This window comes from Corvus kubaryi, unplaced genomic scaffold, assembly GCF_017639235.1.
Source record: "Corvus kubaryi isolate FWS band 111438036 unplaced genomic scaffold, C.kubaryi_AGA036_p1.0 68, whole genome shotgun sequence".
Lineage (NCBI taxonomy): Eukaryota > Metazoa > Chordata > Aves > Passeriformes > Corvidae > Corvus > Corvus kubaryi.
Window position 1 is genome coordinate 23,304,907 of NW_024582056.1, and position 23,996 is coordinate 23,328,902.

Sequence of the window (23,996 nt, forward strand, 5' to 3'; positions counted from 1 at the left end):
CAGATGTATACAGCTTGGGTTTTTTTGCTGCAGAGATGGAAGTAGTCTGTATGTTTCAGTGAGTTTGCAGAACAGCAGCTTACTAACATGAGGTGAATAACAAGAGAAGAATATAGCTCACAATATCCTGAAATCCTTCCTTTCTAAGTACTGGATAGGTATAGATAAAGAAGCTGTGCTTTAAAGAAGAGAGTCTAAATAGTTCTACTTGTATTCCAAGATGCATTGCTTTCAGTACTACCCCTTCTTCAGCTATATAACAATGACACGATCTCCAAAAACAAAACAAAAAAATGCACCCAGAAATGCATTTAGTGAGACACATATTTGAAGGTCAGTTTTAAAAACAAAATCAGACTAAACCAGCCAAGGCTGATTCTAATGGCACTTCAGACTGCACACATATTTGAAAAATTCTATTTATATGCATTTAATTTTCATGAAAGGTATTGGACTACTAGTCCATAAAGGAGAGATAAGATTTTCTAAGGAGACTATGGGAATTAGGCACTGATACAGTGCTTCAACTTGAATGCAGGCTCCCAGCTGTTACACCTTCTTTGAGGTTTTAGTCATTAAACAGTACCACAGTCCTGGCAACAATAAGATTTAAGGTACAGGCTTTCCTGTACTGTTCTGGTGAAATGTAATCATATGTTTATTAATCAGAAAGTAGCTCCAAGAAAGCTGGTATGTTCTCACTGCACCGCACATTGACCTGAGAAGATGATGATATGCCAATTGCTGTACAGAGAAACAACAAAGAAAATGGTCTTGGCCTCAGAAAAATTATAATCTAAGTATTGAGAAGGATATGAAAATAGGCAAATAGGCAAAAAGTAGTGATAGGTTTGGGAGACAGGGTATCAGTGAAACAGGGTAGAAAGCTTTCTGATTAGGTGCACTGTGGGTATGGCAGTACTAGATGGCCACCTAGCCTGTCCTCCATAACCATTCAAATTCCCAATACAATTAGTGGACATAATAAAGAACTAATGTAGGTCTCAACATTTGCTTAAATTAGGTATCTACTGTTTGTACAGAAAGTGTTGGTCACCACTATGAAACATCAGAAGCTCTGATCTGCTCTGGAAAAGGAAACACCGTTGCCCCTAACTTGCTATAAATTGTGCCACTATTCTGGGTACCAGAACTCCCAAGTTTAGGGTGGCCCTTATCTTGAGGAAGGCTGAGTTCTGTTCTCTGTCCCAGAAAAGTATATTAGCTGTCACAAAATACCATGCATCAACCCTTTCTTCTTGAAACTTTGCCATTAGACAGCAAGGAACTGCCAGGAGCCAAAAGCAGATCTAAACCCTGCTTTCAGAAATGCTCTTCTGTCTTCAGTTATGTTCCCCATATAACTTTCCTTTAAAATCCAAACAACAGGCTCCTAAGCCCCTGTCCTCTGCCCTTTCAGCTGAGAATCCTAAACAATAACTAGAATGAGGCTGCAGACAGCAGTTCATTATGAACTAAATGAATTCTGACTTGTCTAATATTCTGGCCTCTAACACATACCCAAAAATACAGGCCTGTTTGCCTAAAAAGTGTACCAAAAATCTTGAGGCAGACATAGACATTTCCTCAGGACACAGACTTCTGAGCATGCCTCAGCAATTTTACTCAGTTGTGCAAGAACTTGCAAACTCAAGTAGAGAGAGAACTGAAAAACAGAAACTCCGAAAGGAGTAGATGCTTCTGGATTTAGATGTCTTTTGGCAAGATTTAGATTGGGATCCTCTCTGCAAATCAAGTGGGAAGTAGAAATAACTGGGTTCTCAATCCCCCAACTTACTGGCCGAGTTGAACTTTTTTACTGTTCAGGATGCAAAGTCTTGTGGAAGGTGCTGCCAACTCCCAGGCTTTCCATTTCTCTCCTTCCTAAGAAACAAGTACCTTCATGACAGGTGAGAATTCTCGCTTCACTGAGGACATGGAGGAGATGTGATTAACATCAGTGGAGCCAGGGTTTTATCCACTTTCTTTTGTTTTTGTTTTATAGTATCGACCCTGTAACAGTACAAGCTTTCCAGCCAGTGAGAGCTGACTCCCAACTGAGCTATGGAACAGAGATGCTTAGATGGAGAGAGGCTTAGTTATAATCCTTTCTGTTACAGAACTCCTGCCATGCTATTGGTGAACTGAAACTAAAAATGGGCACTTCAGAGCAGGAAAAGAAAATAAAGATTCTCCTGATGTTATGTTGTAGACTTTTGAGGGAAAAGCCATCCAAACAAAGGAAGAAGCCAGGAACAGATGCAGGTGGACAAGAACTCACCCAAAAAAATGCTGTATTTGCCTTTTAGAGCCCAGTTCTGCAATGCAGAGCACCAACAGAGCTACCAACACCCAATACTGTATACTCATGTCTCACCTCTTGCACCACCACCAGGAAACACAAAGCCATTCCCAAAAGCTGCACTCGCTGGCCTTGCCTGGGCTGATTGCCTGACTTGATGTTCCTGCATTTATTTAAAACGGACTGGATAGTAGACACCTTCTTTGCCCTCACAAGGGCTCACATTTAGGACTTCCCTCTCTGGTCGGACACAAATGAACAAACCCAGTACAAATTCCTTTATCTTTGAAACATTTCTTCTACTTGAAAGTATTTTTACTGCTCTTCAAAATGACTATATTTCAGCATGCAAAAATCAATCAGCTAAATACCATATGACTGTGCTATAATTTATTAGTGCTGATCAAAATCTTAAAGACTAGTAATTAAAATTCAAATTAAAATGTGATGAAAGTCACATTTAGTCACCTAAACGAAGAAGCTGAATTTCAAATAGGCATAGAGCCACTGGACCCCATGTGAGAAGAGAACTCGTGGATGCTCAGTATCACTAATAACATGTAAAAAGAAGTTAGCATTTCTTCAAACTTTGCTTCTTTTCCTGAAGTAAAAACATCTATATAGACCTATGAATATGTCAGTTCATCAGTAAGTAAGAACGACTTATAGAAAACAGAAAAAGTGCCCAAAAAAAGCCCTGTGGAATGATCTCTCCACAGTGGGAAGCTTTTCCCTATTTACTAAGAAATGTCACTGGTCTCAATTGCCTGGGTATAAATCTTTTCCAAATAATCATTTTTCTAAAGAAAACCACAGATTTTGGGGGTGTCCTCCTTATCCTTTGAAAAATACCTTTTAAATTTTACCTTTGAAAAGGACCTATCCTGACAACTTGCAACAAATGGTTAATTTGGAACTCAATACTTCGACACATGAGCATTGTACCAACTGAAGCATGATTTCCTATGCATTTGTGCCTTGTTCACTAAATCTCCCAATGCACCAATACAGCAACAACAGCTCCCCAGCATGTTCCTTCAGGATACCCCCATCCAAGAAAAAACAGTTGTTCTGGGCGGTGAGGCTGGATTGTAAGAGAGAAGAATGCATGACAGCTGAATTTTGCCTGACTGGTCCTCCCTGATTTTTTTCACTCCTCTCCTCATGCACCTCTTTCAGGAAACATGAACTTAATTTATCTCAGCAGCTACTACAGGGTGTCAGTTTACACTGAAACTGGCCAACAGCTTAAAAAATTATTAAAGAAACAGGTGGAAGATGGATGGATGGGCTGGCACAAGTCTCACAATAAGTTAGGGACAGAAGGCTAAAAAACAATCCTCGTCAACTGATTTTAAAAAAGTGCCTTTCTGAACTAAAGATACATCTTTTTTCCTGAAACAAAACCAAATTACTAACGGCTTTTTATATGTTAAAATACCCATATAAGAGATCACCAAAATTTGCAAATGGAAATGGTTCTCTGTACTTTAAAAAGAGCTTGTTAACAAAAAGATGTCTGAAATGACATTTTTCTAATGAAACATCATCAGAACTTAAGAATTGATTTTAATAATCACAATACCTTCTACAACTTCAAAATGGTTCTAAGTATTGTTTGCCCTGTAGATTGTGCATGCAAAATTTCAACAGAAGTGTTTTGAAGAAGCTCAGTATGAGAAGGCATTCCACATGGGACTCGTAGCAGAATAAATTGTCCCATACTACAGTTGTTAGAGAGAGTCCATAATCATCTTGAACGGGGATTGAAGGAGCATGCACAGAAGTTACAAACATAAAACAATAAACACTATATTTCAAGGGGTATTAGCAATATCACAATGAATCACAGGATGATGTTCAGGCAGTTTATGGTATCAGTAGAACCACTAGATGTGTTTACAGGATTATAACACAAATAATTTTAGAGTATTATGAAATGCATTGTTTCTACTTGTGTTTTAAATGAAACCATAACTAAAAATATAAAAAGGTATCAATTGAAGAACACCAGGAGAAGTATTATTTTAAAGCATTATCTAAAACTGTGTCTATATGGGTATGGAACGATATTCTAGGAACCGCAGTGAGCTGGGCAGTTTGCTTAAGTGGAAGGAAAAAAAAACCTAGGAAAAAAACCTATGTGCTTACAGCGGGAGGTAGGAAAACATCAAGGGAAGTCTCCACTCTAATTCCCTGGACCACGAGGGTGGGAGAAAGGAGAACAGTGTTGCATTAGCCTGTTCCTCACGGCACAAGCCTCAGCATATCTAACTTGCTGAGGAGATGATGAGGAGTGCTGTACAGACCTCATCTTTTCTCTGAAAACATAAAATAAGAAGAAGCCCACAGCATCCAAGAATGCAGAACAACCTCTTGTTCATATATATTTTCTTCCCTTAATTCCTTTTCCTTTTTCTTTTAATTATTAAAAGAACACATTTTAAAATACATTTTAAAAAAAGAGAAAGATAACACCAGAGCAGCACTCCATCACTTGTAATAACAGAACTGAGTGCTTTATATGTTGGCTATTCCCTAAGAAGTCTCCACTATCTCTACAGCTGTTATTCAGACTTAAACAGGCCTAGTAAAACCACAAAGATCATCCCAACCAGGAACAAAATAGCTGTAATAAGTAACTTAAGTTACAACAGGACAACAGGATCCTTTCCAGATTGTCTCTTTGCAAGTAAAGCCTCAAGGAAAATAAGGATTCCTGATCCATGACTTCTGAGAATAGAGTATCATACAACAGAGATCACGAAAGGGTTTTAGGGAAGGTGAGCTGCTGTATATACCAAATGGCCTGTCTTCCTTACGCCACATTTTCCTATGGAGAACGCACCACCTTCTCCCCGCAGCTCAGGAAGGAGAAAAGGCAACAACACAAACCTTGAGACAAGCTCTTCCTGTTACTGGCCAACACTAAGCAGCACCCTTGAACACACAGGTTGTGAAGCAACATCCTCGGAACTCTGAGCTCCCAAATCTCTGATGCCTCTCTCTCCAAAGCAAAGAGCTGAGGTTCTCAGAGATGAGCTTTCAGCCCATAGAGGTTCCCCACAACACTGGGAAGAGGGTGGCCAGGAACACCAGACTTCCAAACCCCAGCTGCTGATGCTGCTCCAGAGCCTCAATCCCACCAATATAATATTGTGGTGCCTGGAAAACACCCTCCAGCCACACTGCAGAGGTGCCGGCCCGGTGCATCGAGCCCACACTTCCACTCCGGAGGTGGGGAACCTTGTGGTGGTGACAGAGGCTTTAGTACCTGAGTGCCCAAAGTGCCCCAGCATACCACTCCATGAGAATTTGGGCAGAAGCTGGTACAGAGACAAGGGCAACTCTGCTGGAATGCACAAGGAATTTTATTTAGCTTTAATGAATCAGGAGTTTCTAACAATGCCATATTTACCTGGAAAATTGCTCACCATTTCTAATGCATTAAAAGTATCTAAGTAGCAAGCTTTTCTCAAACACAAAAGCTTTTTTCTTTTCTTTCCTTCTTTCACTTGCTATTCAGCAATTCTTTTCTTTATCTCATTTTCATCAGACTTTAAACAGAAAAAACCTTTCTCTTTCTTCCCCTTGAACTAGACTACACCTCTTTCTGGAACCACTTCAGAACAGAATTTGCTTTCTGTCACGTCCCCAGATTTTAATCTGTTTAGTATGTCACATGTGAAGGAGGAAGAGGGAAAGTTGTCATAAAGACAGCATTGATACAGAAACTTTTTTCAGGGTAGTAGCCACATAGCCTGGAGAATAAGCGCCACACAACACAAAAGGCTCATGTCTATCAATTTCATCTTGGAGGCCTGTAACACTATCAGAATATTTTCAGATTGCTAACTACTGCAATGTAGTTAGATGGTAGCTAGTAATAATAATAATAATAATATTAATATTAATAGTAATAATTCCTTGTAGATTTACCCCCAAAGATAGCTTTGGCCCTTTTATAATGACTGGATTGGGGATAAAGGAATGACAAAAGAAACAAACAAATTAATTCTTTTATTCTCTGCTAAGAGGCAAGAGCAAAGAAAACATATATGGTTGTTTTAGTCTTTTTTAAAACATGTTTTACATAAAAGGCTCACATTAATTAAGCTGTGATGCCAATGACTATTTTTAGATCAAACCATTCTAACAAATGAAAGTTTATCTGTAGACATAAAAGATCTTCACTGTACTTTTTTATTAGAAGCACTGTAAGAACAGGAAATTACAAATCTTTTTGCTACTACAAGCTATATTAAGACCATAGCATTGCTGTTCATCGTGAGGTTAATACTAAAATTTTATTTACTATCAAAATACAGCATACTTAAGATTATTTTAATTCGAAATATATGCCGGTGTTTCAGATTGATAAATATGAATTAAGTCTATATTAGATATAAATATACATGTATTTATGATAATGTATTTATGCTCTTTAGAAAGAGGAATAGATAAGACAGTGATGATTACATATGATAGCAAAAATGAAGTGTGAGGACAGAAAGAAGATAAAATGTGATAAAAGAATACATTAGTTACATTAAGCTGTCCACTGCATGAAGTGGTCTTATTCATATTTCCTAGACACCAAATACTTCAAGGTTTTGGGTTAAGTGTCCTAGACACTGATTCAGAAAAAAGAGCATCAGTTCAGCAGAGAAGAGGCTCCATAAGAAACATTTAGGGACAAAGCCCAAATTGAACAGTAAGGGAAAGACAGTGACTAGTGAAAGAAATCAGGAGCCTGATAATGTTTTTTCAAAACTTGAATTGAAGTGTGAACAAATTACAAAGTGCTGGCCTAGGATCATGACATGCTGTAACACAGAGATGCTGAAACCAGATATTAATTTTTACGTTGATATCAAAATGGCTTCATGTCTCAATAACATTAAACTCACCTTTGAGTAATTTAGCACAGCATTTAGGCTTAAATAGATCTCTTAAAAGTTGTTCTTCAAAGGACTCAATCCAAAGTGAGACTAGAATAGTATTATCAGTGTTTGCAATTGCATCACCACTTGGGCAGATCTGTAAAGTCCCAAGTTCAGTGTTAGCATGAGAATCACAGATCCATTGAATTTAAAAAGCATATTTTAATTCATCTTGCTTAGAGTGGGCACAGGGGGAAAAAACAAACCCCTAAGAATGAATGAATGAATGAATGAATGGATGAATAAATAAATAAATAAATAAATTGAAAGAAGAAAAAAACAACAAAAGAGGTACCAATGCTCATGGAATTACTGATGAATTTTCCTAACAAGTATTAGTCATTAAAATTCGTAAAAGTCTCTTTTACCCTTCTACCACGTAGAGTGCATTTACTATGCTGTTAGTTACAAATACAGAATGTGAAGGACCTCACAAAATGATTGCAGTATTGCATGCTGTGCCATGGCCTCTTAACACGGCAACTTCACTGCAGACCACAGTCACCACGTCTACATTTGCCAAAGCACACGTGTGTGCACGTACACGTATCCTTTGTAAAGAAAGAATCATGCCTCCTGCTACACATCCATTCTCTTAAGCACTCCAGGCAGTGACACTGGATACTTTGAGCATGTCATTGGATATCTTTGAGAGAGGGAGCCCAAGTTCTTTTATACACTGCCACCAACATGATTGTCCAAAATTGCAGAGCCACGATTTCTCAGTCAGTGCAGACAGTGCAGACACATCAGAGAGAGGGTCACATCATTACTTGTGTCTCTCCATTTCGGAATGTTAGGAATTACATCTGGTCAAGTTGGTTTACCTGGTAGCTGATCTATATTGTGCACTGCTACAACACAGCATATTTTTATTCTGAGTTTACCACATAAACTATCTGCTATAACTTAGGTGAATATAAGAAGCTTTGTTAAGCCACAGAAACATTACTAAAGGGAATGAGGCTAACCATTGTTTTGTATGCCAGGTATTCACTAGAATAATTAAAGTGGTTTTGCAACTATATCTAAATTGTATTTCAGATTATTTTTCTTTTAAAGACTTAAATGCTACAGCATATTTTATTCCAGATTAATAGAAATATTTCCAAATATTTTATCTGAATGTTTATTAAAAACTAAGGGGGGAGTAATATTCTGAGTTTTCATCTGGGAACTGTGCCCATGCACTGACAGAATGTCCATCTAAACTTCTATCTTAATCTGTTTACAAGTCTGCAAGCACAAGGCACTAGATATCCTCAACTCCTGCTGCTGAACACAACAGAAGCTGAAGTACTTCCTGAAGGCCCTGTTTACTCTAGTACATACATGCATTATTTTCCTTAACAACTTTGCATTTGTACAAAGTATATGCACCTTTCTTTTTCCAATTCTGCCTTTGTGATATATATATATACATAAATGTTTTCCCATAGTGCAGTGCTGGTTGCCACCTGGAATCCTCATCAGCCTATACAATTGTATAACCTGGTTATTTCCTATACATGCATAATAAATTTCATTGGTTACAAAGAGCATATTGATATTAATGTTTTAATGATAAATAAACTGTTTTCATCATTTTATGTAGAACTTGCCTTAACAGCCTTTCAGTTTTGCTATGAATTAGTACATATTGTTACCTCATCTGTAAAGTAGTCCCTAGTTATCCTTGATGTAACAAGGGAATAGTGCACAGCTGATGCAATCGTGCCTAAAGGTTATTGAATTCATGAAAATAAACACAGAGAAAACACTTACTTTGCACATTCTTATGAGTTAGGTGCAAATCCTGGAGTGTATTATAAACTGATCTTTACAACCTATGAACAGATACTGTAAGTCAGAGGGAAATAGGAACTCCCTAGGGACGCTGTCCAAAAAAAGAAAAGTAGCCCTGTGGAGTAACTCCCCCTAAGTCACACTGGTGTTGCTGCTGAAAATATGCAATGAATCCTTCTGCAGTTGGAATTTCAGATGCCATAATCCCTTAAAGAATGTTGTCTAATTATTTTATTATGCATAATAAACGTAAAATATTTATTTTGGCTTACATAATTATATTAAAAATGTATGCTATTTATTCTCAGTCTTGTAAGACATCCTTCACAAGTCATATAGATTATAGAAAGGAATGCATGCTGTTTTACTGGCCTGGCTGTTTGTTTTATACAACTTCTACACCTCCTTATCTACGGCTGAGGAACACCCCTGGATATTGCCCTCCATTCCCTCACCACCACGGGTACTCTGTGCAAAATGAATCATACAGTGGAATCCCAAAGAAATGAAAATAATTTTCTTTAATCAGAGCAGAGGGATGGCATGAAGCACATTAACATAATACCTGTCCCACATTCTCCTGGCCAAAGTTGTAGCATACTCTTTCTGCATCACAAAACTGTGTCAGTGCTTCTCCCAAGCACTGTAATCCAACGAATTTGACCATGTGAGAAAAGCAGGGTTCTGCCTTTTGCATGTCCCCCTCCACGTAACTTTCATTTCACTGAAACATCCCCCTCACACACACCATGAACATAAATTGCCTGAGAAGTTGTGATAGTTATATAGTTAGTCAGAACAAATGGAAGTTAAATTTAAAAACCTTATGTATGAATAAATGAGATTTCCCATTCTTAGACACATGCACAAAACCAGTTTAGCTCTGAAAATGCTGTATATCTGCATCTTTCATTGACACCACCAGACTTAGGGGAATTTTTCACTTCTGCAATCAGGTAAAATTCAGGTACCTAACTATGCTGCAGGTTTAGAAAGTCTGTCCACAGACTGTCCAACCAACAGATTTAGAAACCTATGTCACGGGCACTGTTCCTTTTCAGGATGTTATACATCTCCAGTGCTTACCGTGCCCGTTACCAAATGCGAACTGTATTGTTGTCAGTGTAACTCCAGGATGGTGTCATCTGAAAAGTTCAGCCACATAACACATCTTTTTTAAATGACTAAGAAATATAAAATAAGCCTTGCATAAGTAATGGTGGTGCAGGGCCCTGTGAGACCAATTCTGTATTATAAAATTAAGTTGAACATTAATTAAGGGTGAATGAATATTTTTGTATGACAAAGCACATTGATTCAAGAATGGAGAGACATGCTGTGTGATTTGAAAAAATAAATGCAAAGGAAAATCGTGCATATTTTTATCTAAAAATCACAAAAATGTGAAAAATATATAACCAAAACATACAAGCAAATTTTTGTGCTTATGAATATTATATTTTGCTTCCTTCTAAAGGATTTTAAAAACTAGACTGAAAACATAATTTTAAATTGCAATTGTTACTAGAAGTCGCACACTACTGTATCAAAAAGCAATGTTAATTTCTTTGTCATCAAAATACAAAAGATTTAAACAAAAATAAATATCAAGTGGTCACAGTACAAAAACTAGAGATGGAAGGGAACACGTTTTCAAGAATACTGAAGTAAAACTATAAGCATATGCATACTACAGAGAATTTACAATTTGTGAGCTAAAAATGCTAGGTTAGTTTATTATTCCTTCAGAAAACCACATCCATTCATATCTTTTTCTAGTTAAGAAAAGAATGTCTCATGCTGTGTGTTATATAGGGAATAAATTGCCTTTTCTGTTCCATGCAGCCAAAATCACTCTTTTCCCCATAGCATCTTACAGCCTATTTCACTTCAGTTTATAAAGTTTATAACAGTTCCTAAATTCAGATTAGTTTCTTCTAATAGCCCTTATTCTGTACTTCTAGCCAGGGTTAGCTAGCCTTTCACTCACTAGACTGGCAAGAATTTTTGCAGGATGATTATTCAAAATTTCAGGCAGAAGAATTGAAAAGCTCAAGAATCTCCAAGAATGCTCTGAACACTGATGAGCTGAATGGGAATAATTTAAATATCTTGTACTTAGCCACTGTTTTAATTCAAGTGTCTCAGACTACTTTATAGAACAGAGAGATCAGTTCACCTATCAATGAAAGGAGACTTTACATTAGCACTAACAGTACTTTCCTCCATATCCCAACACAAAAAGAGGAATATTCACCTTGCTAAAAATACAAGGCTCATTAAAGAGTCTGCAGTTGCCAAGCAACACTAAACAGCAACACATGAAATAGTCTGGATGAACTTACAGTGCAAGGGCCGAGCTTGCAGCATCACAATGAGACCCCAACCATTAGATATGGGGGTGAATTTTATCACTAGATCAGCAGATTTTAAAATCCTCATTTTAATGTTTTCTGTAGGTGACACTTGCAAGACTACATACCATGTGCTGAACTGGTGCAAACAATTTTATCTACAGAGTTCCTAATAACTTTCCTTTAAAAGAGATAGTACTGGGAGACTTGACAAGGAGGCAACATATGATTCCCTTAAAATTGTATTTTAAAACGAAGAGAGAGAGCTAGAGAGCAAAGACAGAGAGAAAAGATAGAGAAGAAGAGAGCAAAACATACACTTGCCAACAAGGCTGGCTAATATCCCAGTGTGGTGGAAACTGGCAGGCACAAGGCAGGACTGCTGAGCTAATAAATACAGCAGCCCCTCTACAGGCTCCTCTGAAGCTACACAGAGTGCCTTGCTGCCTCTACGAGCTTGCAGCAGCAGCAGCAGCAGCAGCAGCATAGCTCTGGTTCCTGCATCCCTGCCAGATGTTTTTCAGCTGAGCTTGGAACAAATTTCTTGCAGAATCAAAGCTTCATCAGCTGGTATCTGTAGAGATCAGCCTCCAAAGGTTAGGTCAAAATTGGCCTGTGAAGAATGGAAACTAACATTCTATTGCAATGAAACATTTATTTTTCAATAATGTAAAAGCAGGGCATGTCCAGATATTTCTTGTTAATGCTGATAAAATAAGTTGTGCTTGCATCTTCTCTAATAACCTCCAGTGTAATAAAACACTCCTAAAAAACTTGTTATTTCTTGGAATTTATATCCCATACAGAAAACTCTTCATCCAAATTAAAATGATCTCTTGTCTTTCACTCAACCGAGCACTAGGCTATGCATTCTCTGTGTGTAACAAACCCCAAACTGATTCACATCTACAATGCTCCCAGTCTCTAGGGTCTTCAAGCCAAGGAACTCAAACCCACTGTAACCCACCCTCTCATTACCCAGCTCTGTAATAAGCCTACTCCTGCCAACTGGGATGATTCAGTAAAAGTGGATGACCGCAAGATTAAGTGTCCTCAAACACACGGCATTAAAGACAGCACTTCTTTTACCTTCAGTGCAGCACATCATGTCACACTAATGCTTATATGCTCTCACTTCACTCAACACACACCTTTTAACACAACTGCTTTGACAAATGAAAACCACCTCTAAGCCTTAGATGACTTACTGAAGCTGACAAAACCACTTCTATGTATAAAGAAAAATATAAAGAAAGCAGGGGCATACTTAAGGTAGCATCATAGAAACATAGCCCCCTTCCCCCAAGGTTATCAAATTCAGTTCTCTGCAATTCTAGAGAGTGATTTAATAGATGCTTAGTACAGAAGAGTTCACAAAATATTTGCCCCACACAAACAAAACAATGCAACAAGAAGTTTTGTATGGAAAATGTGCAACCACTGCAGAAGCTTTCTGTACAAGAGTTTTCTGTAAAGTAGCTCATAAATAGCATGAAAACAGGTATTAGGAGAGCAGATAGGCTTCATTATATAGTCTTGCTTTAGGAAATCACATTAAAACTTATACTAAAGGAACATTACAGTTGTATGTTCAGCATGAAAAGAAAATAAAAAATGCTATAGTGGTATAATCAAATGTTTAACTTTCCCCTCTTGTGTGCATGCATCACAACACATACATCTAATCATATGCCATTTATCAAATATAATGCTGATTTTTAAAAACTTTTTGAACATCAACTCTTGCAAACTGCCCATAAAATACTTCTATGGATTCCTTTATAGTACACATAGACTAGCCACCTCACTGCAAGGTATTAAAAGTATTCAGGAATGCAGAAGAAGTGTATTTAAGAGTACAGATTCACTTAAGAAGCAATATGAGATCATTTAATATGTATAATGAACCAAAGACACGGGAGGTAAGCACCAGAAGTAATCATCACTGTTCAATCATGTGATTCTTCTAAATTTAATCTACTGCCCTAACATGGGGATGGGTTTTAGTGGTGTAACAAGGGAAGCTTTGCCATGCAACCAACCCTATGGCCAACTCTCATCCAAACACCCTGGCTAGCAAGGAGAAGGAAAGTTGGAGCAGAACAACAAGGCTCTGGAAAACTGTAACTAGCTCGAGTTGCTTCCAGTTCTAATAAGTGTCTGGTGAGTATTTAGGCTGCTGAGCCTTTTAGAGAACTTTTCCTTTCTTGGTGAAATGGTTGCAACTCAACCGAAAAAAATTTCAAAACGGCAACTGATTTGAAAAGGCAATGCAGTTAAGCAACCTCACCACAGAGAATTCCAACAGACACTGGAGCAGCTGTGAAACAAACACTCAACATTAGCACTGTAGTGTTACCACTAAAAGGTTTCCCATCATTTGTTTTTCTTTATAAAGTCATACCTAAATACTGAAGACTAAGTTTTTAAATTTAGCTCCTAATTTAATATGTAATTACCGCTGCCCTGATGGTGTTTTAATGGCAATATATTTTTATTGGTGACTTCAAATGAACCTCATCTGATCACCTTAACCCTTCTCTCATCATGCTTTAGTTAATGACTCATTACCTGTAGTCACACCAGGGACATCTGTAAGGCTTTTCTCCAGTATGGACACGCTTATGTCGTGTCAGATGCGATTGTGTTGTGGAAGCAAAGTTGCACTCATCACATTTGAATGGTTTCTCTCCTAGAAGGTGACAAGAGAAGATTATCAGTTTTCATCTACAGAAAAGGAAGACAAGCCCAAATTTCTGGCATATCCATCAGCTTTTAGCCCGTGTGTATACAGCAAACACAAATATAACATAAATTTCCAAATACAATGTGTTAGTTGCAAAATATGACAGAAACACATCAGTATCCAACTGACTTCCCACGTGGAATTACACAGCAGCAAAAAGGATGAGAAAGAACTGCATTGAAACAGAGTAACCATGTTACTGGGACTTATTCCATGAAAATATCATAACCAGGTGACAGGCATTCCTCTCACACTACACCTTCCCCTGAAGTTGGGCCAAGAACAGCCCCAAGAGCAACACCGGGGGAGACAGAAGGTGAAAAATCACACTGATGCTTGTATTCAGCACCTGCTCAGAAAGGAACATCTCCAGGTGAAAAGTGTCTTTGTTTTTATCTCCAACCTTGAATTTTTAATGTTATCCTTTAAATAACATAAATAAACTGGGACTGAGAATATGAACCAGAACTCTGTGCTCCATTCCCCCTATCTTGCCTGCTACATCTTCTGCCTTTGTGAATATTTTCTGAACAGTAGGCCAATTTTCAGCCAAATTTCAGAGAGGTTAATGAAAATACAACAGACAAAAACCAACCACCAAACCTAGACTAGGACAATATTTTCAGAAGACTAAAATAAAATCACTGCTGAATGTGCAGCTGCACCGAAAATTTCTAGAGGACTACTAATTGAAGAAAGGTAAAAATCTTTAGTGTCTAAGTTGCTCTGTGAAAAGAGAACTTTTCCTTCTAGTGGAGGGGTCCACCCCTTAGAAGACACAAAGACAAAACCTCATGACAGATACACACACTGTGATGACTAGCTAAGACACCTGCATCCCATTTTTCCAACTGGTTGCCACAGAAATGTTCTGTGGGGCTTACAGGCAGATGTTACCATTTAGGCAGGAAACAGGTTTCCTTTTGTATGGAGAAGATAAAAACCAGCTCCTGACTTGGGTGATCTTCACTGCAGTGTGTGAGCCTTCAGAAGTATTTATCTAAAAACTACAATCAGGAATCAACATCCCCAAGAAGTCTGGATAAAACTGCTACGGACAGATACATACCTTGTAGACTATTCAGAGGTCTAGGATAGGTAGTTTCAAAATTGAACCCTAAGCCTATTAGGAGGTACAATTTGAAGTTTTTAAGACTGACAGAAGACACACCACCAGCAAAACACTATCAGTAAGAGTTGCCTTTTGCAATCAGTAGCAAAAGGCCACTCCCAAACAGCCATGCCCTCAACACAAATTTTTCAAGCCTGTTTATAGCATGAGACGCTGAAGAATTTGAAACAGACTTTGCCAGAATTCTGAGAATAGAGAGAAATCTGCATTTTTCATTCTTGGAGATTGTTGGGATTTTTCCTCCCAAGGGAAAAAGATACATAAGGTCCTCAAGGCCTGAAAAGCCTGTAATGCTGGATGGAAAGAATGGAGCAGCTTCTGAAAGCTCCATAAAGAGTTGGAATAATTGCTTTTAGCAGCCTGCTGGAGAGAATATCAGCCAATGTTTTTCATTTATTGTTTCATGGGACAAGGAAAGGTGAAGGGGCAGGACACAGAGCCGAAGCCTCTATGCTGGACAAATTGAGACTGCTAGAAAGTATGTCTTTCCTGCCCCAAATGGGGTTTTCTTGTCAGACCCTGACACTCTGCTCTGGAGAAGCTGATTTTCCCAGCAGCTTGCATGATAGTGGCTGCTGCTTCAATTAAACTCTCTGGGAGGCCATAGACTCCCTAGCAACGTAACCTGTTCTTGAACTGAAGATTTCCAGTTCTGATTTATTTTATCTTCTAGCATTAAAGAAGATAGCAACATTTTCAAGCCTAAGTAGTTAAGCCACAGGTATTTTAGATAACATACATACTTATTTTAACTGCTTTCATTTAAAACGCACTAGAACCTTGCCAACTTGCCCCCTTGTAAAAAAAGGCAGATCTGAACTGAAATCAGATTTTTAGTTTGCCATTCAGGGGAGAATGGATCAAGTAAAGGTTTGCTGCTGTGCCAGGGCAGGGCCAGTGGGGCTGACAGCTGAGTGAGGGCCTGTTGAAGCCAGGAGGGCTTGCAAATTCCGTCGTGACCGTAAGAAAAATAATAATCCCTGCCCACTGCTCCAGGAAGTTTCTCCTTAGGAAATCCTTGTGGTTAACTGCTCCTGTCAAGCAGACTATGTGTAAATCTCACCTGACAGAAAATACATCACAGTAGCACTGCACAACAAAAGCCAGCTAAACTGGGAGGAAAAAAGATAGCCTAGCACAGCCTGTAACTCTTAGCAGCTGTACATGGGAAACAGTATTTTTATGGAAAATTAACCAGGTTAATTAGTACAGTTGAAAAAAAAAAAATAAAAGACAACTAGGTATTTCTTCGGGTCGGGTGATATTGAAGAGTGTATTAGCTGCAGGAGTACTTTTATTTTTTTGTTTATTTATTAAAGTTTTCCACAGACCTACTAATTTAAGTATTTTTTGTCTTCCCTATCTATAGGCCAGGATGCTTCTAATCAGACTTTGTGTCACAATTTTCCCTCCACCTTTCTTGCCCCCAGACATTTCAGGCAATAAACATAATTCTTTTAATACGGGCTGCCATTAAAAATTCCAAGAGGACTTTCTTCACCCCCAGTCAAGGATCTAATTCATACAAAATTAAAATTACACAAATAAAAATATCAGTATTGACAATTTTTTTTAAACAACAGTATTTAATAACTTTAAAATAGTGTATCCAAAACTGTAAGGACAAACTCTACATATTTAAAGACAAAAAAAGGTAAAAAAAAATAAATCACCTTCCTCCTTCCCCCCTCAACCATTACAGAAGACATTTTTGTGTTTCACCATCTCTACCAATAACAAGCCCCATGAAAAAAAAGGATAGGTGCCCCAAAATGACTCAATGATCAACAAGCTCCATGGGGGAAAAAAGAAGGATACACATTCCAAGATCAAGGACCCACTTCATGGGGGTTTACTTTGTTCTTAACATAAGCACTTTCAAAAAGCTACATTTCCTGACCACAGGATCACAAAAGAAATGGCTTTGCATTTTTGACAATACTGCAACCAACTTCTGAAGTGCATCTGTTGGTTAAGTCACCTAACATGGAAAATTTGAGCTCGAACAATCAAAATCTGGGAAAGCAAATGACAAAAGGACCAGTTCATAGGGAGCATTAGTATTAAAGCTGCTGCTAATGAGTAACTGAAGTTTTTTTCTCTTGCTACTGCACACAGTTTTAAAACTCCAGGTTTTTGGTGTCTTTGCTGGTCAAAGGTTTGCTACAATCAATTCGCCAATCTGCTGCAAATGTTGGTGTAAACAGAAAAGAGAAAACAATAAAGATGCTCTTCAAATTTCATCTCTTCTCTTGCTGGAAAGAGCAGTAAGTCTTCTTACTGTGCTACATTTCCTGTGGTATTCAACATTATAATTTTTTTAAGCTGTGGTGGGGAAGTTGAAGGGAAGAGGCTACATTATACATTAAATTCAATGCCGAGTAATGTAACTACACATTAAAGTCAAAGAGCAGTTCACATGAGAAAAAGAAACACAAAGTGAGTCACTCATCTGGATAAAAACACATATATTATTAAATTTTCTTTCTTTATTACACTGACCTATAAATGTCTTGAGAAGTGCAAGATTGAAATGAGTGAGCAGAAGCAATCATACAAACAGTGTTCTGTATGATATAAGCTACCATCTTCAAAAATGCATGAAAATATTTGAACAAAGGCACAATCTCCTTAACCAGTTCCATAGGTTCATGGTGAGTGCCACAGAAGTGCACAGTAAGTGCACAGTAAGTGTACTTACCCACTAACACTTTACTACTGTAATGTACTTCTATCACCCCTGGGAAGATCCCACCACAACCAACACATGGGAAGCAAATGTAGACTGTCGATGTGTAGAAGATGAGGATGGGGTTTTTGCAATTTGCAGGAGTACTAACCAACATTAAAAAAGGGATTTAATGCAAGAGAACACAGGCTGTGACTGATCAGCACTGTTGGACTGAGAAAGCTACTACAGCACAAAATGGAAGTTTACTGGGAAACGTAAAAGAACGGGCACATAAAGGAGAGCAGAACAATAAGAGCAAGAACCTAAAGTAAAGACATTTTAAAATTATGAATTGTTTCCATGTTTTCATTTCAAGCCAGAAATAATTACCCTTACTTTTATTTTCTCTCATGCAATTTCCTAGTTGATCACGATTAAGGCAAAATATTTAAATTATCAGATATTATATGTTTCTTGTGTGTGTATATGTGTGTGTGTGTGTGTTTACTTTTGGTGGCTGGTTTAGAGGTTATTTACCCTTCTTTTGTTACAAAATTCAGGTAATAGTTTAATTCTTTGTGGAATTCAACTTACTGTAAATCCAGCAAAAACTAAAATTTGCAACATTATTTATCTTCCTATCTTCAGGAAGATTTTCTTACTGGAAAAAAATACAAATCAAAAAAACTTGCTTCAGGATGACTCAAAAGACAAAGTTGTTTCCTCCCAGCCTTGTTGAGACACCAGAACTATGGCATCTATGTTCCTGCAGCACTGCAAACTATCCCTTATTTACCACATAGCACCAGCTGATACTGCAAGCGGTCCAAGTTTCTTAAGACAGTTTATCACAGCCTAGGCAGCCACAAGTGCCTATTGTAAAGCATTTGGCAGACAGAGATGTAAGTATTTCTTTCAGTGTGATAAAATTCTGGTCGAACTCTGGACCACTCTGGAAGTTGCCATTGCTTCGATTCACAAAATAGAAGTTAAGGCCATGGATATTTACATAGTTGTGAAAGACCTTCAGAATTCCATAGGTTCTTGCAGAATAGGACTGGAAGAAGGTACACTCAAATCATAAAATAATGTTGGAACAACTTCCCAGGACAAAATCAGCCAGCGACTTTGCTTATTCTCTGTTCAAAGTGTGTGTTACTCACAGGCCAGTCATTAAGGACATGACATATTTAAAACAGAAAAAAAACATCAACTGGTAAAACACCAGCAATCTCTTGACAGGTCAGATTATTTGTTCCTACTTTACAGTTGAGAAAGCCTGTATCAAGGAAATCTCTATGCAGATAAATCATGTTTGTAAATATATTAAGTACAAACATTTTTCAAGTCTTAAAACTAATGGCTTTTTCTTTCAGTTAAACATTGCTGTACTTGTTTTCATTTAAAAACAAAAACACCTCTTCAAGGGATAACATCCTATTTACCAAACTAGTCCCTACAGTTTGCTCTGTGAGTGACTGAAGGCCAGATTCTGCCAACTTTTTTCACACCAAGTTATACTTCATGGCCCCTGTAATATTTCCAAAGAAAATGCATCTTTCACAAGATAAAGGCATTTATCCAGGTACACAGAAATAATTTAGTCTACAAAGAGAAGAACAGAGTAAGAAATACCAGAATAAAGAGTATCAAAAGTCTAAGTGGCTGGTCCTACAGCCAGCCTTCTCTTGGGTCAAACCTCTTCCAGCAGCTGAACATTTCTCTGGGGTGTCAGGACATCTCAGGCCTTGAGGCTGGGACAAGAGGAGACTTGTTAAGTTGGTTAAGACTCCTTAACTACATGTGAGGATTTGTTCATTTACCCTTGAATCGTGGGCCTCTGACAGGTGATAGAAGTAAATCTTGGATTGGAATATGTTCTGTGTCAGCCCCCTAGACAGCTTGTATTACAGTAGGGAATTATTCAAGCCATTTAGACTATTTTTGATACCTATCCCTTTCAAACCTGATGGTAATTTGCTTTGGCATTCTGCTTTGGGAAAATTGTGCCAATTGGGGACAGAAAAAAAAAAGGTACAAAGAAAAGTACAAGGAGGAGTGCATGCAACTAATGACTGAGATAAAGTTGAGCACTGGATGAAAATACAATGGAACCCATGTAAGTGCAACAATGCCAGCAAAGGTAGATTGTGTCATTCTCCTTGAAACAAATAGAAGCTACAGATAATTTTTCTGCTAAAGAATCATCTCTGATTGTTTGTGCCACAGAGGCAGATAAATGCCAAAAAGATAGATCCCTCTGCCTCTGAGATACTGTCCTGTATAGTATAAAGTTAATAGCAAAGTAATAACGAGCCTCCAGTCCTGACATAAAATATAAAGTTATGCTTGCTAGATGCAAGCTTCATGATCTATAACCTGTAAATCCCTGTGATCATAGCACAAGAAGTCTCTACCACACTGGCAAAAGAAGGGCAAAATGCCTTCAAAAACCTGGAAAGCTTTTCACCAGGAGTACACCATATTTTCAGCATAATTTTGCACATAAATCAGGAAATAAAATACTTTTTCTCTTGGCTGGTGGCCTAACAATACTATATATATATATTTGATGATAAGGCCTTACATTTCTGAGAAACCAGATCTGCATGCACATAATAGGTACAGACAAGAAGGGCAAATACAAGAACTTGCATTTCTTCTACTTCCCCATCCTGAAACGACTGTTTACCATTTCTGTGGCTGCACCGACTATGAGCCCTAGACATAGGCACGATCTCAATGTGTCACATGGCAGGCCAATAAAAACAAAAGGTAGTTCCTATCCTCTCGATAACAATGACTGTTTTTTTGCTAAAGGGTAAAATAATTAATTAATTAATTTCTTAGCCCACATTTGTTAAACTTGTGCCTACCTGTGAAAATTCTTCAAAGCTCCAGAAAAACAGAAACTGTTAATTACAACTGAAGCATATAGCTTCCATTCCAGTAGATGTAATTGCTCGTGTTATCATTTAGGGTGTAATAATAAGATAACTTACTATATTTACTAAATTACTTTTATTGGTCACTTAAAAAATACAAACTTCGTGCAGTGAATGGGAACTGACTGTGGCAGTACTCTTCCACAAATTTATGTTCCTTGTTATTAGAAAAAAAAATTCTGAAATTAGGATTACTATCTAGACTTGCAAGCAAATTTTGGCCCTGAATATACATTTTTTTAGAGCTTATCTGTTTCAAGATACTGTCTGGCCAGCACTGAAAACTCCACCTTTCTGAAAGCATCAGAAGAATCTCCTCCAAATATGGTTGCTTTAAATAAACTGAAAACAGGGTGGGAAGAATGGCTTCAGGCTCTCAAGAAAGAGAGTAGCTGCTCTCCAGGAAATTACACATTTAGATGGTATATGTCCTGAATGAAGATTAGTTTATACAGGGACATAATAAAATCTCCCACTGTGATTCCTTTACAAAATCCATGGAAAATTCATGATGTAACAACTACAGCATCTCATTTGTTAGCCATTTCTTTCCACTGTACATTAGACAATGGTCACTTAACTCACACAGCAATTCCTGATGATATTACATTATCCTCATGATAGTCAGTAAAACAAAAAAACTACAGTGGCTTAAACAGCAACACTTCTACGTCTGTTTGAACGAAATCTATTCAAATAATCAAACACTTACAAGGAACTACTAAAAAGCACAATTAAGGTAGAATGTATTAATAAATGTTTAATACTTACACTTTTTCTGGTCTTCTGAAACTAAGAACCAATTTAATTTTTTCTGATATTAAAATTTTATAACCAGGTGGTAGGAAAGCTTTACTAATTCTGGAAGAGAAATCTTGTTTTACATGCCAGCCATGTGGTACCTCTTAAAGTTGTACCTATTAATTACAAACTATCTTAAAATTACGAAAGGGCAACTGAAACAACACTAGCTTTCAACTATGCTTCAGTCCAAAAAAATTGATTAATTTATATGTAGTCTCTAATTTTCACCCAGGGACATTCTAGCAGTCTCTTGCAAAATCTTCACAGTAGGTAATCTATTTGGGCCTTGGAAAAAAAAAAATTAGTAGACTTAGTATTCATTGAAGAAGAAAGCCAGTCTTTACAATTCTACTTCCTTCAGAAAAAAAACCAAAAAAAATCCAAACCCACCGAAAATACCCCCTATTCCCCCCAAGCAATTATTCAAACTCCCAGCTAAAAGATTTGATGCAGACCCCGGGCACACCAATTTCACAAAAACGAGAAAAAGCAAAGCAAACAATGAGCCAATGTACTATTTGTGCTGTAACGTGCTATTTGACTTGTGTTACTCCCCAGTGTAGAGGGACTCCCTTGCTGGGGAAAATACAGCGAAGAGTAAAGACAGCTTTACTGACCTGTGTGCTGCCGCCGATGCTTGGTGAGGGCATGACGCGTCCCGCCGGCAAAGCCACAAAGGTCACAGAGGAACGACTTCTCGCCTGTTGCAACAATAAACAGATGAGGGACTGCGGAGGTCACAGATCATTAAAACATATCTATCAAGGCTTTCAGGGTTACTAATTCCTCCAATCAAATGTTTCCATGTAAATATGTCAAATGGGAATGAAATTACCACTGCGGTTTATTGACTGTGATAAAATCTGAAAAGCACCACTGAACATAATTACATACTTGTCAGACCCATAAAAATTAGCTTTATTATCAATGGAATGGTTTTGTACAACTTCATTTCTGTTAGATGTCTTCCAGATGGGGCTGCTTTATGCACTTGAACAGTTTTTATGCATATCCTGATTTTTTACAATTCCCATACATCTGGCCTTTCTGTGCTGAGTAAAGATTGCCTGGAAAAAAAAGTTAATATACTGTATATATGATTCTGCTTAAATAAAACATATTTAATTTATTAACAAATTAAAGGTATTGAGAAATTTTCAACTGACTAGGTCACAGTCATCTTTAGTTACCTTCTATTTATTAATAAGTATTAAATTATTTTATTGAACACAAGAAGAATGGAGGCAACAATAAAAGCCAAATTATTCAGTACCAGTGGCAATTCAGCACTGTTTATGTTTCTGAAGTTTTCATGACATAAAGAAAACAGGTCTGGGGATTGCTCCTGAAATTGCAGCAGAACTCATATTGTTCGTCTTCAAATGACAATTCTTCATTCCAAACCTCTGGACCAATTTGAGAGATTTTGGCAAGCTCAGTACTCATTAGAAGTGCATAAATGCCCTCTTTTTAATTTTTTTTTTTTTTAACAGAAGCTAGGATTTTGCCCTGTTGCCTATAAATACAGTTTATAATTTCACAGCAATATTTTTACCCAGTATGTATGAACATGCATTGAAATCTCAGCCCATAAAGGCCATATGGAAGGTCATTATGAATTAGTAACACTAATCTCAGGTATAGACTCAATAATCAGCAATAAGACTGAAATTTTTAATTTTTTTTTGTTTTTAAAGAATCCAATTAGTCATTTGGAGCCAAATTGTCTCCTTTTGCAGTAACACAGCAGAAAGGGGACTGGTGGGGCAATGATGCTGAATTCATTGAAACTAACAGTCTCCTTCCAATTCTTCCCCGTGGGGAAGGAAATTTAGTTCCTCCAAAAGACGGCTGGGTTAAGAGGTCCAGTGTCAAATTACCAAGTCCTCCTGTGGAGACAGAAGGATGGAAACCTCCATGCTGTTTATTCCCGCATAACCAGGCACGGGAATACACAGACTTTCTGGAAAAGCACAGTGCCTCAGTTAACTTTGGATGCTGTTCATATAAGCAAGAGATCATCTTGTGAGTCGGAGCTTCTAGGAGTGCCCTGCAGGGACCAGCTGCCCTCTCCCACCACTGCCTCGATGAGGTCTCTGAGGAACCCCAGCTCCTCACCCCAGCTGCCCCAGTGAGGGAGTCCCTGGGCCTTGTGATACCAAGAGGAAAGCAATTCCAAAGTTTCCAAGGCAGCTTGAATCCTACCACCAAAATGGGATGATAAAAGTGCTAATAAACTTCTGCCATGTAGCAAGGCTTTGAAATGCAATGGGCACATATTTCAGAATATCACTGTTTCAGAAAAAAGCAACCG

General features: G+C 37.8%; 1 protein-coding gene across 1 annotated transcript in view; it reads right to left on the minus strand.

Moving 5' to 3' along the window:
- The window catches only part of ZNF407 (zinc finger protein 407), a 335,350-nt gene that overhangs the window by 111,697 nt on the left and 199,657 nt on the right, over window positions 1-23,996 (minus strand). The window contains exons 7-8 of the mRNA XM_042048657.1: window positions 22,300-22,383; window positions 13,956-14,076 (exon numbers count right to left, since the gene is read on the minus strand). Of these exons, the coding sequence (XP_041904591.1) occupies window positions 13,956-14,076; window positions 22,300-22,383 (205 nt within the window). The remainder of the gene's footprint in view (window positions 1-13,955; window positions 14,077-22,299; window positions 22,384-23,996) is intronic.